General features: G+C 47.4%; 1 protein-coding gene across 1 annotated transcript in view; it reads right to left on the bottom strand.

Moving 5' to 3' along the window:
• TOP2B (DNA topoisomerase II beta) overlaps positions 1–15,844 on the bottom strand; it is a 777,593-nt gene that overhangs the window by 248,030 nt on the left and 513,719 nt on the right. The window contains 2 exon segments of the mRNA XM_029589448.1: positions 1,460–1,660; positions 13,223–13,357. Coding sequence (XP_029445308.1) covers positions 1,460–1,660; positions 13,223–13,357 — 336 coding nt within the window.

Raw genomic sequence — 15,844 nt, 5'->3', positions numbered from 1 at the left:
TTCATTCTCATCTGCATTACTCTGTACTTTCATTCTTTACCTTCCACACTCTTTAGTGAAGGCTTTTTTAAAGAGCCATGTTTTTAAATTTTTCTTAAAAGTTTTGAGATTATTCTGTAATCTGAGTTCAAGGGGCATCGTGTTCAATAGTATGGGCCCAGCCAATGATAAAGCCCTTTCTCTCACTTGGGTTAATTTTGCTGACTTTACTGAAGGGATTGTTAGTAGTGCTTTGTTTGCTGAGTGGAGGTTTCTTTGTGGAACATGTACTTGTAAGGCTGTGTTTAGCCAGTCTGCTTCTTTATCATATATTAGGCCTTGTATTTTATCCTGTATTCGATGGGTAACCAATGTAAGTCTGCTAGAGTTTCGGTTATATGGTCCCTCCTCTTTTTTCCCGTCAGTATTCTGGCTGCAGTATTTTGAAGTATCTGGAGTGGTCTTATCGATGTGCTTGGGAGTCCTAGTAAGAGTGCATTGCAGTAGTCAGTGCTGGAAAAGATAAGTGTTTGCAATACTGTTCTGAAGTGGGCGGGTGTGAGTAATGGTTTCAATCTTCTGAGGACCATAAGTTTTGCGTAGCCTTCTCTTACTTTTATAGATATGTGTTGCTTCAGGTTGATTTCTGGGTCCATTATTACTCCCAGATTCCTTACTTTTTCGGCTAGCTCAATTTTTTGGTTATTTCTTAGGGTTATTGGTGTTTGAATGATTTCAGTATGTTTTCTCTCTAGGTGAAGAAATTCAGTTTTGTCAATGTTGATGACCAGTTCCATTTGGTTTAGTAGTTTAATTATGTCTAGGTACATGTTGGCTAGACTTAATGTTTTTTCAATTGTGTAGTCTATTGGTAGAATTAATTGAATGTCGTCTGTGTAAATGTAATGTATTATCCCTAGGCCTGCCAGCAGATGACATAAGGGTAGCATATATATGTTAAAGAGGGTAGCAGACAGCGCTGAACCCTGAGGTACTCCTGTTTCAAGTTTAAATTTTTCTGATAATGAGTTTTTTATCTGGACTTGAAAGAACCTGTTGTTTAGGTAGGATCTGAACTAGTTTATTGTTTTGTCACATAATATAATTTCTTCAAGTCTTTTTAGTAGTATTCTGTGGTTTACTGTATCAAAGGCTGCAGGTAAGTCGAGCATATATTGAGCACCTTATATTTCTTTAGCAGAATTACCAAGCTTGCTATACGCTGTTCACCCAGAATTTGCTGCTGAAACTATAAAGCAAGCAGACAGCCTAGTGGGTAAGAAACCTCAGCTAGCTCAGAGGAGGAAACGTAACCTGAAGATAAGCAAGCGTGCTTGCAATATTAATGACTTGTGATGGATAGAACCCAAAATATATTCAGTATTGTACAGGTATGCTGCCACAAGTTTATAATGAAAAAAATCTGCATTAAGAAAGATACTGTTATTGGACTTATATGTTAAACATGTAGAAAAGTTACCATAGAATTACAAGTAAGACTTGTTTGAAGTTTAAAAACTTTGTGCAGTCCTGCAGCTTCAGCCTGAGCCAGTTTTTCTTCTGTCATTCTCACAACAAACTTCACAGTTGTATCAGTGTGATATTCCTTGTAATCAGAGATTAATGCTGGGGTTTTCTCTGTCCCATTAAGCATAGGTTCTAGCACTTGCTCTTTGTACACCTGCAACAAAAGGAGAAATAGTCAACAAATCTGTGATAATACTTGAAAGTTTACAATGTGGCATAATAATAAGCAACTTTATATAGACTCAAACAAATACAATACTACAATATGGGAAAATTGGTTCTTACCTGCTCATTTTCATTCCTGTAGTACTATAGATCAGTCCAAACTCCTGGGTTTTGCCTCCCCTCCAGCAGATGGAGACAGATAAGTTTTTGACTGACTCTGCCCTATATCCTGAGGTGCCACCTACAGTCCATCAGTATTAGATTGTATCAAAGCAGAACGATTAAAATCAACATGACCCATTAACAAATTGATCCCTTGAAGGACCGGGGGAGGAGAAACCCTGCAACACCAAAAAACACCCTGCTGAACCACAAAACCCCAATTGGGAACAGAAATCATTATAACTTTGAGAACCAATCTGCAGATAAAAGCAAAAACGTTCTGAATGAGCTGACTCTCAGTTATCCCAACACTGAAATGGGCAGGACTCTGGACTGATCCATGGTACTACAGGCATGAAAATTAGCAGGTAAGAACCAATTTTCCTTTCCCTGTATGTACCCGGATCAGTCCAGACTCCTGGGATGTACCAGAGCTTCTCTACATGAGGTGGGACCTTGAGAGTCCCGCTCGAAGTACACTTCTCCAAAACCACCGGAGCCTGGGGACTGGACATCCAAATGACAATGCCGGGCAAAGGTGTGCAAAGACTTCCAAGTAGCCGCTCTACAAATCTCTTGCAGCAAGACTTGCTGACACTCAGCCCACGAAGCCGCCTGTGAACGGGTAGAATGCGCCCGAAGACTGACTGGAACCGGATGTCCATGAATCAGATACGCTGAACCAATAGCTTCCTTCAACCAGCAGGCAATCGTAGCCCTAGACGCTTTATGCCCCCCTTCTGGGGAGCATAAAGATGGTCTGACAGGCGGAAGTTATTTGTAATTCCTAAGTAACGCAAAAGAATCTGCCGCACGTCCAGCTTCTTCAGATCTTGCAACTGAGGATCAGAACAGTCTAAGTTCGAAAAAGATGGGAGCTCAACCGATTGATTGAAATGAAAGAAGGAAACCAGCTTTGGGAGAAAAGAGGGAACTGTCCTCAAAGAGACTCCAGTATCCGTAATCCTTAAGAAGGGCTCCCTGCAGGACAAAGCCTGAAGCTCCGACACTCACCGAGCTGAAGAAATAGCCGTGAGAAAAACCACTTTCAACGTAAGATGTTTTAGCATCGCCCTCTTCAGAAGCTCAAAGGGCGCGGCACACAGAGCTTTGAGAACCAAATTCAGGCTCCACGAAGGACAAGGATTTTGTACCGGAGGACACAAATGTTTTGCCCCTCGGAGACAACACACCACGTCCAGATGTGCGACTAAGGCTACACCTCGTGTTTTACCAAGGAAATAACAGAGGGCCGCTACCTGCACCCTTAGAGAGCTGCAAGGTAAGCCTTTAGTCAGGCCGGCTTGAAAGAAGGACAAGATATCAGGCACCAAAGCCTGAGTAGGCTCCACCTTGTGCTCTACGCACCAAGACTCAAAAATCCCCCACACCCTAACATAGGCCAGGGAGGTAGAGGTTTTCCTTGAACGTAAAAGGGTCGCCACCACTGCGTCTGAATAACCTTTGCTCTTTAGTTGTTGCCTCTCAAAAGCCATGCCGCTAGACAAAAGCAATCTGCCTCTTCCAAACAAACGGGTCCCTGACGTAGAAGATTTGGGAGTCCGCGAAACCTCAGGGGACCTTCTACCACTAGGTTTACTAGATCCGTGAACCATGGACGTCTCGGCAACTCCTGTGCCACCAGGATCACCTCTGTCGGATGAGCTTCTATGCGCCACAGTACCCTGCCAACCAAAGGCCAAGGCGGGAACACATACAGAAGGACGCTTCTTGGCCAGGCGAGAAATAGGGCATCCACCCCCTCCACTCCTGGCGCAGACTAAAAAAGCAAGGGGCCTTGGATTTCTAAATGTTGCCATCAACTCCATGCTCAGTCTGGACCACTTGTCGCACATGAGTTGGAAGGCTTCTTCAGAGAGCTCCCACTCCCTGGGATTGAGCCGAAGTCGACTGAGGAAATCGGCTTGAACGTTGTCCACCCCGGCAATGTGGGAGGCTGCAATTCTGACTAGGTGCTGCTCTGCCTGGGTGATCAACTGCCGAGCCTCGATCGACATCGGCCAACTCTTGGTTCTTCCTTGGCGATTGATATAAGCCTCTGCTGTCGCATTGTCCGACAGAACTCTGACCGATGTTCCCCGCAGCACCGGAAGCAGAGCCTGTAGCGCTAACCGCACTGCCCTGGTCGCCAAATGTTTCACTGACCACCGGGATTCCTTCACTGACCATTAGCCTTGCACCGATTTCCCCTGACAAACTGTTCCCCAGCCGGAGAGACTGGCATCTGTGGTGACCACCATCCAAGAGGGAAGGTCCAAGTCCACACCCTAGCGTAAACTGTCTGAGAGGAGCCACCAATCGAGGCTGGAAAGGAAGTGGAAGATGAAATTGTTCGGACACTGGGTTCCAAAGGGAAAGCAATGTTGACTGAAGAGGTCTCATATGAGCAAAGGCCCATGGGACTAGTTCCAAGGTGGAAGCCACTGAGCCGAGGACCTGCAAGAAGTCCCAGACCCTGGAGAGACTCTTGGCTAACAAGGCCCAAACTTGCCCTTGTAGCTTGACGATCTGCTCCTCGGTTTGCCTAGACGCGTGTCGAACAGGGCTCCCAGGAACTTCAAGGACTGGGAGGGGAACAGGTGGCTCTTGGCCAGATTGACTATCCAACCAAGCAACCTCAAGAGTTGAAGAGTTCACTGCACCACAGAGTGACAGAGAGACTCAGACTTAGCTCGAATCAGCCAGTTGTCCAGATAGGCATGAACCAAGAACCCCTCCTTCTGGAGTTTCGCTACCTCCACTACCATTATCTTGGTAAAGATCCTGGGTGCCTTGCCAAGCCCAAAAGGTAGAGCGGAAAACTGAAAATGATCCCCCAGGATGGAAAACCTCAGGAATCTCTGGTGGTCGGCCCGGATCCTGATGTGTAAGTACGCTTCGGTCACATCCAACGACACTATGAATTCTCCCTTGTGCACCAAAGCAATTACGGACCGGAGGGTCTCCATTCGGAACAGAGAAACTCGTAGACACCTGTTGAACCTCTTTAAATAGAGTATGGGCCGGAATGTGCCCTCTATTTTGGGAACCACGAAGTAAATGGAATAGCGGCCTTTTCACCTTTGTGCTGGATGGACTGGTACAATGGCTCCGAGCTCGAGAAGGCACTGTAATGTTTCTTGCAACGCTCGATGCTTCTCTTCGCACGAGCACGGGGAAACGAGAAACCGGTCTCGAAGGCGCCGAACAAAATCTAAAGCGTAGACCCACTGGTCTGACGTCAATTTGGCCCACTCCTCCTACGATTGGACAGAGGAGTGGACCGGCCTCGTCTCATTGGAACGACTTAACTCCTCCCGCAGTTTGGGGGGTCCCAATTCTGCCAAAGCACCGGCCCCGAAAGGACTGGGACCAGGACTGTTGTCGCTGGAGTTCTGCCTATACGAAGAGTCTGACGACCTGGAAGACCGGAACCTCCGATTCTCATGGAAACGCGAGGGGGAAAGGAACCCCTCGATCTGGGTCTATCCTCCGGTAGCCGAACCTTGTTCTCCTCCAGGGATTGAATCATGTCTTCTAAGTCCTTTCCGAAGAGTAGTTTGCCCTTGAAAGGCAGAGAGCCCAGCTGAGCCTTAGAGGAGACATCGGCAGACCAGTTCCTCAGCCAGAGGAGCCTGCGTGCAGAAATGGCTGAAACCATAGACCTGGCTGAAGTCTGCAGTAGCTCATAGAGGGCATCAGCACTGTAAGCCACCGCAGCCTCCAGCCGCCCAGCCTGAACCTCTTCCGCCTCCGAGAGAGACGTGTTACTCTGCAATTGCTGTACCCAGCGAAGACCTGCCCTCAAGGAGAAATTGCTGCACATGGCAGCCTGTACTCAAAGCATGACATCTCAAATATCTTTTTAAGCTGCATCTAGAGCTTACAATCTTGGAGATCCTTCTCCACTTCTTCTGGTAGAGGGTACAGCTATCCATTGCTCTACTGACCTTCAAACCTAAATCAGAGTGTCCCACTCCCGAAACAACAGGTCAGTGACGGAAATATGAAAAGGGAAGGACCATGCTGGACCACGGAGACCCACCATGTCAGGATCAATAACCCCCATCTGGGACTCTTCCTGAGGGGTGTCAATGCCCAATTACTCCAGCACCATGGGAATAAGTGGGCCTAGCTCGTCCTTCTGGAAGAGGCGGACCACCTTAGGGTCATTCTCCTTCAACCATGTGGGGGCCACGAATCTGAGAAGTATGGTCCTGGTCGCCCTCATGGTGGCTTGCTCCTTGGATCCTGTTCCTCCGACTCCGAAGCTTCAGAGGAGGAGTCTCCTGCTAGACAAGACAGCGCGGTCCACAGGGGGCACTTAACTTTTGTGGACCCATCCTCCTCCGGGGGCCTTGGCATTTTGCTGGTCTGATGCCCCACTGCAGCTAACCTATGAGTTGACTGGGGGAGTTGACCTGCAAATGTCTCCTGGCTGTCTTCCTAGCTTTAAAAGCCTTATGAAGCAGCAGGACAAACTCTGAGGAGAACGAGGAAGAGAGAGAAGCCCCTCGGGGCTTTCCTTCGCCGACATCACTGCTTCTTCAGTCAGCCCGCCCCCGTCCTGGCGGTTGCCTGCTGCAGGGATAAGAGCAGAGGGAAAATCCCATCACCCTGCGCTGATCGCGCCGCAGTGGGAAAAATTGACAAAATGGCGTCCGTTCCCGCTCCGCACCCAACTGAGCCTTCCAGGCTCTCGGCGCTTCTTTAAAACATCACCCCTGGTGGCTTCCGAAGTGTCCTCCCCCCTGGGGGGCAAGCAGAGCAGAGTCCATCCCGGGAAATGCGCATGCACGGCAGGCCGCACAGCATTTAGCAAACAGCAAGGGGACTGGCAAAGGCTAAGGGAATCTACCAGCGATGGCCACAGTCGCTCCGGGGTGGGGGGAGGATGGAGAATCAGGCCTGGACAGAAAGGGAACAAAAAATAGGCAAAGGAAAATTAGTTCTTACCTGTTAATTTTCGTTCCTGTAGTACCACCGATCAGTCCAGACTGTGGGTTGAGTCTCCTTTCCAGCAGGTGGAGACAGGACAAACTTGAAGGATGCCCTATATCAGGACAGAGCCTATCCTCTAACCCTTCAGTATAACGTATGTCAAAGCAGAAAACAAGAAGACCAAAGTAGGATCAAGCAAGTAACCATAAAGCTCAAATGGAGCAACTGTAGAAAAAATGTAAGGAACATGGCCTAACTATCCGCTCTTGCATATTCTTGGCATGAGAACAACCAAGGCTTCCGGTGTTTTTGCTCAGTATTTTTGTACAAAAATGAGATAGACTCTGCAGAACTGCAAGAAAAAAAACAGCTTCGAGAGGACAGAAAAAGACAAACAGGGAAGGGCGTCTGGACTGATCCGTGGTACTACAGGAACGAAAATTAACAGGTAAGAACTAATTTTCCTTTCCCTGTACGTACCCGGATCAGTCCAGACTGTGGGATGTACCAAAGCTTCCCTAAAACGGGTGGGATCAAGGCAGTCCCACTCGAAGCACTGGTAGCCCAAAAGAACCAAAGCAGAGCTTACACCTCTAGGCGATAGTGTCGAGAAAAAAGAAATAAGGACTCCCAAGTATGAACTGTGCAAATCGTCCACGGAGAGAAAAAAGAATGTTCACCCAAGAAGGAGCTCGAGAACGCAAAGAATGAGTCTGAAGACCCTTGGGAAACCGCCAGGCCATGACAAAGAACAACCGAGAGATCACTTCCTGCAACTAGCGCGCTATAGTGGACTCAGAAGCCGGCTTACCCTGATTGGACCCACTCCAGGGAACAGGAAGATGGACAGATGCACGAAGCCATTGGGGACCAGGAAATAGAGCAAGAGAACTCGTATGGAAGCGAGGTAACGAAGACCCGTATGGCATCAAGATAATGGAGATCGACACCAGACGCAGGAGAAAAGCGGGGAGCTCCGGCGACCGAAGGACAAAGAAGTTAGACGAAACTTCACGAAAAAAGGAAGGACCCGTACGAGGGCTACCCTGAAGTTGGAAAATCGCAAAAAGGGATCCCGCCAGGACAGCACTTGGATCTGACGAGCAGAGGAGATAAGACCAGAAGACAGTCTTAAGCATAAGGGCCTGCAGGGTGACGCGACGGAGAGGGTCGAACAGAGCCGTACAGAGGGGTCCGCACCACCAAGAGAAAAGTTTACGACGGACAGGTGGGCGAGAAGGTGGATGTAGATGCCTGACGCCCCTGAAAGTCCAAGTCGCAAACGGGTGGCCGCTCAGGGACGACCTGCCACTCGACCCAGGAGAAAGTCGAGGGGGTAGACTGGTACGCGCCGAAAACGAAGGAAGGATCCTCAGAGAGACTGCCTCAGAGAAGAAAAGACTAAGGAGATTGGTGCGGAGCAAGCCAAAAAACCCGACTTCGCACAAACAAACTCAAGCATGTTCCAGATGCGTACGTACGCCAGGGAGTTGACCGTTTCCGGGCCCGAAGGAAGGCGAAGACGGCCTACTCCGAAAAACCCTCACACCGGAGACATCGCCGTACAAAAAGGCAGGGCGCTAGACAAGCGTGAACGGCCTGGTCGAAAAAAATACAGGGCCCTGACTAAGGAGCTGAGGAAGATGGTATGGCCGCAGGGGTCCGACCGTCGCTAGGTTGAGAAAAACTGTGAGCCAAGGCCTGAAATGGCCCCTCGGGCGTTACTAGAACCATGGGACACCGGTGGAGAACTATCCGTCTAAGAACTTTCCTGACCAGAGACCACGGGGGGGGGGGGGGGAGTAGAAAAAGACGTTCCGCCGGCCGAGGGAGAGCCAAGGCAACTATGCCCGCCGAGCCGCGGTCCCTCCAGCGGAAGAACCAATCTACCATGGTATTGAGAAGAGTCGCCATGAGGCCCAGGTGGAAGGGGACCACCTGTCGATGAGAAAACCATGGTTGAGCCAAGAGTTCCCACTCCCCGGGATCTAGCAACTGAGGACGGAGAAAGCAACCTGAACATTCCCCTAGACCACGGAGTGGGAGGCCGCCGGGCACTGTAGGTGTCACTTTGCCCAGGCGAAGAGAAGGCTGGTGTCCAGGGTCACCCACAGACTGCGAGCACCACCTGGGCGATGGAAGCAAGCCACGGTGGAGGAGTTGTCGGGCAAGACCCATAGCGCCTGGCCACGTATGAGAGGAAGAAACTCCAGAAGAGCTAGGAACATCGCCCAAGACTCCATAATGTGCCAGCGAGACAGAGACGCTGGCCAGGTCCCCTGGGCATACTAGGAGAGGCCGACCACTCCTCAGCCCGAAAGACTAGCATCCGTGGGCACTATCGTCCACTGGGGAACTTGGAGAGGTAGGCCCAGTAGCAAAAGAAAAAGAAGGGGGAATCCACCCCTGCGAGACGGCGACGGTAGAGCCCAATAACGGGAGAATTGTGTGAGACTGTTCTGCCAGTGGCTGCCAACGGGACAGCAAAGTTATCTAGAACAGTCGTATTGAAGCAAGGGCCCAAGGGACAAGGGCAAGGGTAGGAACCGAGGAGCCCGAGATCTGCAGGCAGACACAAGCCGTCAAAGAAGGGAGAAAGGGCAGACTCTGAAAACCGGCCGAACAACTTGAGGGCCCACACACAAGACAAGACGACCTTGCCTACCCAGGTGTCGAAGTGGATTCTCAAGTACTCTAACTCCGGGAAGGGCTGAAGATTGCTCTAAGAGAAATACAGTATCCACCCCAGGGACGCAAAGAAAGCTAGCCCGCGATACACCGACCGCTGACAAAGAACCTCCGCCTTGGCCCTGACGTGCCAGACGCCTAGATAAGAGTAGACGAGGAGTCCTGCCCGGCGGAGAGCTGCAGCCATCGACACCTAGACATTGGTGAAGATGCAAGGTTCCGTCGCGAGATCAAAGGGAAGTGTCCAGAACTCGAAGTCCCGGCGGAGGACGCGAACACGAAGAGACTATGGCAGCCACGATGAAACGGAAAATGGAATATGCCATTGAGAGAAACGAGTGGGCCGAGGAATGCCCCGGGGGGAGGACGGCACGAGTACACTCACAGGGTGTGCATGCGGCGAAGCGGGAACTGAGAGCCCGGGGACTCGTGAGGTCTAAGAGTGAACGAAGAAAATAGGATAGTGGCCTGCGGCAAGTACGTTGGCTGGGACCGGGGCCTCCGTGCCCAGACACAGGAGCTTGGCGGGGGTTAGCTCCACCGTATGTCACAGGGACCGACCACCAGGGGAAACAGAAAAAAGATCCCGCCAAACACGAGGAAGGCGGAGACGTGCCCGTGTCTGAGAATGTCGAGGACCTGCTGGTCCGATTGGAGCCCGACCCAGTCCGCGGAGAAGAGGGAGAGGCAACCGCCTCAGAAGGGGACCGAGGAACGAGGCAAAGATACTCCGGAGTATGTGCAGGCGTAAGGATTGAGCGCGTGGGCTAATCCTCGCGCAAGAGAAGGCACCCACAAGAATGCTGTGACAAAAAACTGCGATCAAGAAGCAAACCCCCCTGAGGAGACACCATGCCCGCGTGGAGTATACCGACTCTGGCCCTGAAAACGTGGACTAGAGGGTATAAAGGACCAGGATGGTTACAGACGGGCCACCAGGAGCTGATGGCCCCTACTGTCCCCTAAGGAAGCCAAAGTCTCTCAAGGTCCTGGACAAGGATCAGCTTACCTCTGAATGGCAACGTACCCCACCGGGCGGAGGAGGCCGGAGCGGCCAACCAGAGGCGCAGCTACAGGAGCCGTGTGGCGGACATCTCCGAGGCAATCGCCTCCGGCTGGAGGTGGCGAAGGGTCGAATGCGCAGCCTCTGGCCACAGGAGGTCCCGGGCACAGAGGAATTTTGCCGATGACCCATGAGAGACCTGCGCACAGCAGGAACTGCAGCAAATAGTGGAACACATCCCCAGCGCTAGAACATCAGAGTGCGCTTCAAAAGAGCCTCGCGAACCGTGGTCAGCAGGCATACCGGGGCCGCCTGAAAACCGGGAAAACCCCTCCTGAGACACAACCGCAGAAGGAGTCCATGGAGTGATTATGGGGTTTTGTTTTGGTTTTTTGTTTTTTTTTAAACAAAGCATGCCACCGAGAGGGGAGCTCGTTCAGGGCACGGCCCGACTGGGGAGCCTGCGAAAACTGCAGGCGCAACTGTTTGGGCAGGGAAGGAAGGAGAAGGCGCTGGACAAACCAAGATCCCGCCAGGACTGGGGCCATATCCGTGGACAAGAGGCGGCCCCAGGAAGATTAGCTAACGCACCCGGGTTGGCTATAGGATCCGGGAGTACCGGATTTTCTGAAATTCACTAACATTACCATATCAACAATGAGATTACTAACCCCTCTTATCACATGCAGGGGGAGGTGGAAGGTAAGTGGGGGACCTTCCACCTCCCCCTGCATGCCCACTAAAGGGAATTTACGAGGAGGATGGAAAAAACACAGAAAAAACGACCCTAAAAATCCCGGCTGGGGGAGGGGAAGGGGGAGACGAGGGGGTGACAAAAAAACCTTCCTGGGGGGCTGGGGGGCTCAAATCAGGGGTAGCTGCAAAAAAATCGGCCCCCCAGCCCCAGGGAGCTCCGAAAACAGAGCCGATAAAAAATCCAAATGGCCGCCGTTCCCAGGCTGCCCGACCCGAGAACGGCCTGGCCAAGCTCTGGGGACGGGATCCCCGGGCTAAATTTGCCTTCCCTGCCGAGGAGGGACCTTCCCCACCCGGCAGGGAGGCATAGAAGAAACCCCCACGGCAAAAACTCGAAGGGGGCTGGCAGAAAAGAGGCAGGCTGCCTGCCCACGGCAAAGATAGAGCCGCTCTGAGGAGAAAAAAGGCTGCAGAGAGAAAAATGATTGACAGCCTGCAGGGCCGGAGAGAGCAGGAGGGAAACCTGCTGCCTCCTGCCTGTCTGGCTGCCGGTTCAAGGCCTGCTATGACCAGAAAAATTAAAAAATGCTGGTCAACTGCTGCAAATAAGTTAGAGGTAGGTGAGTACCTGCAACTTATTGAAGTTTAAAACTTTTTTTTTTTTTTCACTGAGCGCAGCAGTGGGTTCAAAAACCCTCTCGGCAGCCAGAGGGGGTAACGAGACCCCGAGAGCCTCGGTCCCCATACCTGGAAGCGTACACAGACTCAGGCTATGCAGTGCAAAAGGGGCAAAGCCCCCCTGAGCCCGGCAAGAGCTGGGAGACGGAGCCATCTCCCACACAGAAAAAAGAAAAATCAGTAAAAAGTAAAACCGTCACTTTTTTTTTTTTTTTACAAGAGAGAACTAATAGAAGTACTTGCTTGAGCCTAAAAAAGAAGAAAAGGCTGACTAGCCTACAGCAGAGAACCGAAAGGGAGATGCTACACCTGCTGGAGACAGACGAATACTGAAGGGTTAGAGGATAGGCTCTGTCTTGATACAGGGCATCCTTCAAGTTTTAGTCTGTCTCCACCTGCTGGAAAGGAGGCTCAACCCACAGTCTGGACTGATCCGGGTACGTACAGGGGACTGACTTTTTCTTTTCAAACCTGAAGTACCACAACGGGTCCTGTTCTCCACAGGGTGAGTGAACTGGGATCCCTGAAGCAGGCGTGAGTTTCACGCCGAAACATTGCCAATGTCGGGCGGGCAATAAACAAGCAACAGCGAAGATGGTGACAGCAGAAAAGATAAGTCATAGAATGTGACATCAAGGGGTGAAAGGAGTTATAGTTGTTTGTGCTTAATAATAAGTTGAGGTATGGTATTTTAAAAGGGTGTGTGTAATGGGTAAAAAATAGAGTAGTTTTTCACAAGAAAAAAGAAAAAAAACAACGGAACGGGAAGAGGTAGATGACGTAACAACAAGTGCCTACACAAGAAAGGGGTTGTAGCCCTTTGCGGGCAAGAGCCCATGAGATTCCAGCACTAAAGATTTCTGATACCAATTCCCGTGGGTTTTTTAAGGGTTTCTAAGGTTATTTAAATCTGGTATTCTGCTTTTTGCAGCTTGTCCTCAATAGACAATCTTGTTTTTGTTTAAGTAAAACATAAGACAATCAATTAACAAATAAAACCTCAGATATTGAGTCTTCGGCTAACACCAGGCTTTTTTAAACCAATAAAATGTAGATTTGAGTGCGCTTTTTTTTGGTCTTTATTATCTTAACTAACCATATATACCAGTTTCTGAGAGCCAAGTTTTTTATAATGCAACATATAGACAGGAAACCTAGAATGGACTCCATAGTATTATAAGCCATTTTCAACAGGGTTCCTATGAAAATAAATCACCCCCTGGGACTGTAAGGCAGGTTCTTTTTGCAGGTTAGTGCTACAAGGTTTATAGGAGTTAAAATTTCAAATGTTTGCAGAAAAAAAGCATGATAGTTGTATTAAAAAAAGTGAAATAACCCTAATTTAATCAATGAAAAAATTATTTAAGATTCTTTTATACCAACCTGTGTCCACGTTCTTACTGGAAGCTCTGTAATTTCTATTGTGTTCCTGTCTACCACAAATATTTCACCACTCACAGCATACTGATTCTGACCAAGTTCCTGAATTGCTCCTTTAAAGTTTTTGTAGCTTGGGAGCTGCAAATGAATAAAAGAAGCAATGATCCAGTTACTAAAATGTTTTAGAGAAACAAGACATGGGGGAAAAATGACAGCACAAACAGGAAAAAAATAAAATAAGGAAAAATTACATTTAGAAACATTTTTAAACAAATTTACTGACCAGTTCAGACTAATTACTGCTTTATTTTGAGCTGTGATCCCAGAAGAAATAAACACAGGAGATAAAGTATACTGCCTAACATCAGGTCTTGTCCTGACTCACAGGCCGATGCAATAAAGTGTGCTCAGCCTAGCACACAGGTTTACACATGGTTGGACGTGTGTTTTGGATGCACTAGACTAGCACCCGATGCAATAAGGAGATTAGCACAACCCCAGCAGAAAGCCGATAGTGCTCAAATTCCATGAGGCTATTAGCTATTCCCCCCACCCGATGCAGAAAATTGCTAGGCGCCCAACATGTACTTTTTAACATGGCAAATGTAACTCTAGTCCCGTAGCAGGCATTAAGTCAATCCACGAGGTAAGCGCTCAGGAGAATTTTTAAAAATACTGTCCTCTGTGGTTCCTCCTACTTAGTATCATTTTGTTACTTAAATCTACTACTTGTGCTGTTTAAGAATCAAGGTATAATGTAATGGCTTTATGATGAAAAAAAAATTCTGAACGCTTAATATACATGCACAATAGACATACTCCAGCCGATGTCGCACCCTGCATTGTGCGTGTATATTGGGCGTCCAGAAATTGACCTGAAGCAGGATAAAATGGATGCTCGTATTGAGTGCCCATTGCAATTGTGGGTGCACAAACACATCTCTTGGACGCTTGATGCATTTGAGTGCTAGGGATGCATAATTCTTCCCTAGTGTATCCTTTTTAATGCAGCAGCTCATTAAAATATAGCATTGGGCACCCAGGAAACGTGGTTGTGTGCACATTAGGAAAATGGGCGCTCAATACGCGTGCCCATTTTAACGCACATCTTATTGTATCGGCCCCTCAGTTTAATACTCTAATTATAGGATAAGTGAGGCACTAAAGCCTGCTCTCAGGAAGCCCTTCTTACATTATTATATGTTAAAGTTAATCATAGCTGATGATACTGCTCATATTTGCCTGGACTTGTAATACTAAGATGAGAATTTCTCTTCCTACCCGTAGAATGAGGGTGAACATTTTATCACACTTTCAGATTCTGATTCTAAAACATTTAATAAATGTTTATGAAGACATTTTAAAAGATTTACTGCATTTTCTATTCCTTAATAACCTGATTTTCAAAATTAAAGCTCTCTTGTTTAGAAAATGGTATCAATGATTGCTGTACTCATAGCAGCAACATTGCTCACAATCTGAGCAAGCACAATTTATTTATTTACAAGTTTTTATATGCCGTCATTCGGTGAATTCCATCGTAAACGGTTTACAAAGGCATACAATTTCTAGTACATTTTCAATTCCTAAAAACATATATAAAAGTATTATAATAAAAAAAACTAATAAATATAAAATATTACTAACACATAATTGAAATATTAATAGCACATTAATGGACTAAAAAAGCATTAAAATCAGTGATAAAAAATAAAAAGACAAGTAAACGTTCTTACTAAACTCATAAAATAAAAGTGATGCAGTGATAAGAGGGGTTAGTAATCTCATTGTTGATATGGTAATGTTAGTGAATTTCAGAAAATGCCTTCCTGAATAGCCAAGTTTTAATTTCTTTTTTAAAGTTTTTTATGTTTTGTTGTAAGCGAGTTTCAGTAGAGTGAGTTCCATAAATTTGCACTTGCTAATTAAATTTCTCTCTCTCACTTGTGTTAATTGGGCAGTTTTTATTGAAGGAATAGGTAGGAGTCCTTGATTCATAGAACGTAGATTTTGCTGTGGGATTTTTATTGCTGTATTGAGCCAGTCTGTTTTTTCTCCATAGATAATTTTATGAGTTATTGTTAAAATTTTGTTTTCAGCTCTATATTTTATAGGGAGCCAGTGCAGTGATATCAAAACCGGTGTGATGTGATCATGTTTTTTTGTTTCCGTAAGAATTCTTGGTGCCGTATTTTGGAGAATTTGTAGTGGGTGTATTGTTAATGGTAATCCTAGAAGCAAGACATTACAATAGTCAAGGTTAGCAAAAATTAATAGTTGAAGGATAGTTCTAAAATCATTTTGATCCAAGAGGGGTTTTAATGGTTTTAATATTGCTAATTTTTGATATCCTTCTTTGATTTTGGTTGCAATATGTGCTTTACAGTTTAGTTAATTGTCAATAATGAAGCCCAAATCACAGACCTGTTGCATGGGCTGAATTCTTGTTTGCTTGTCCTCTAATATCAATGGTGGTAAAAGTTCATTAGATGTTTTTCTCTCCAGTACTATAATTTCTGTTTTTGATATATTTAAAATGAGTTTCATATGAGTAAGTAATTTTTTTATATATATGATAGGTACATGGCAGTTTTTTTTATATGTGACTTCAATGGAATCCATGAT

Source organism: Rhinatrema bivittatum, chromosome 2, assembly GCF_901001135.1.
Source record: "Rhinatrema bivittatum chromosome 2, aRhiBiv1.1, whole genome shotgun sequence".
In the NCBI taxonomy this organism is placed as follows: domain Eukaryota; kingdom Metazoa; phylum Chordata; class Amphibia; order Gymnophiona; family Rhinatrematidae; genus Rhinatrema; species Rhinatrema bivittatum.
This window is presented reverse-complemented; position numbering and strand designations above follow the sequence as displayed.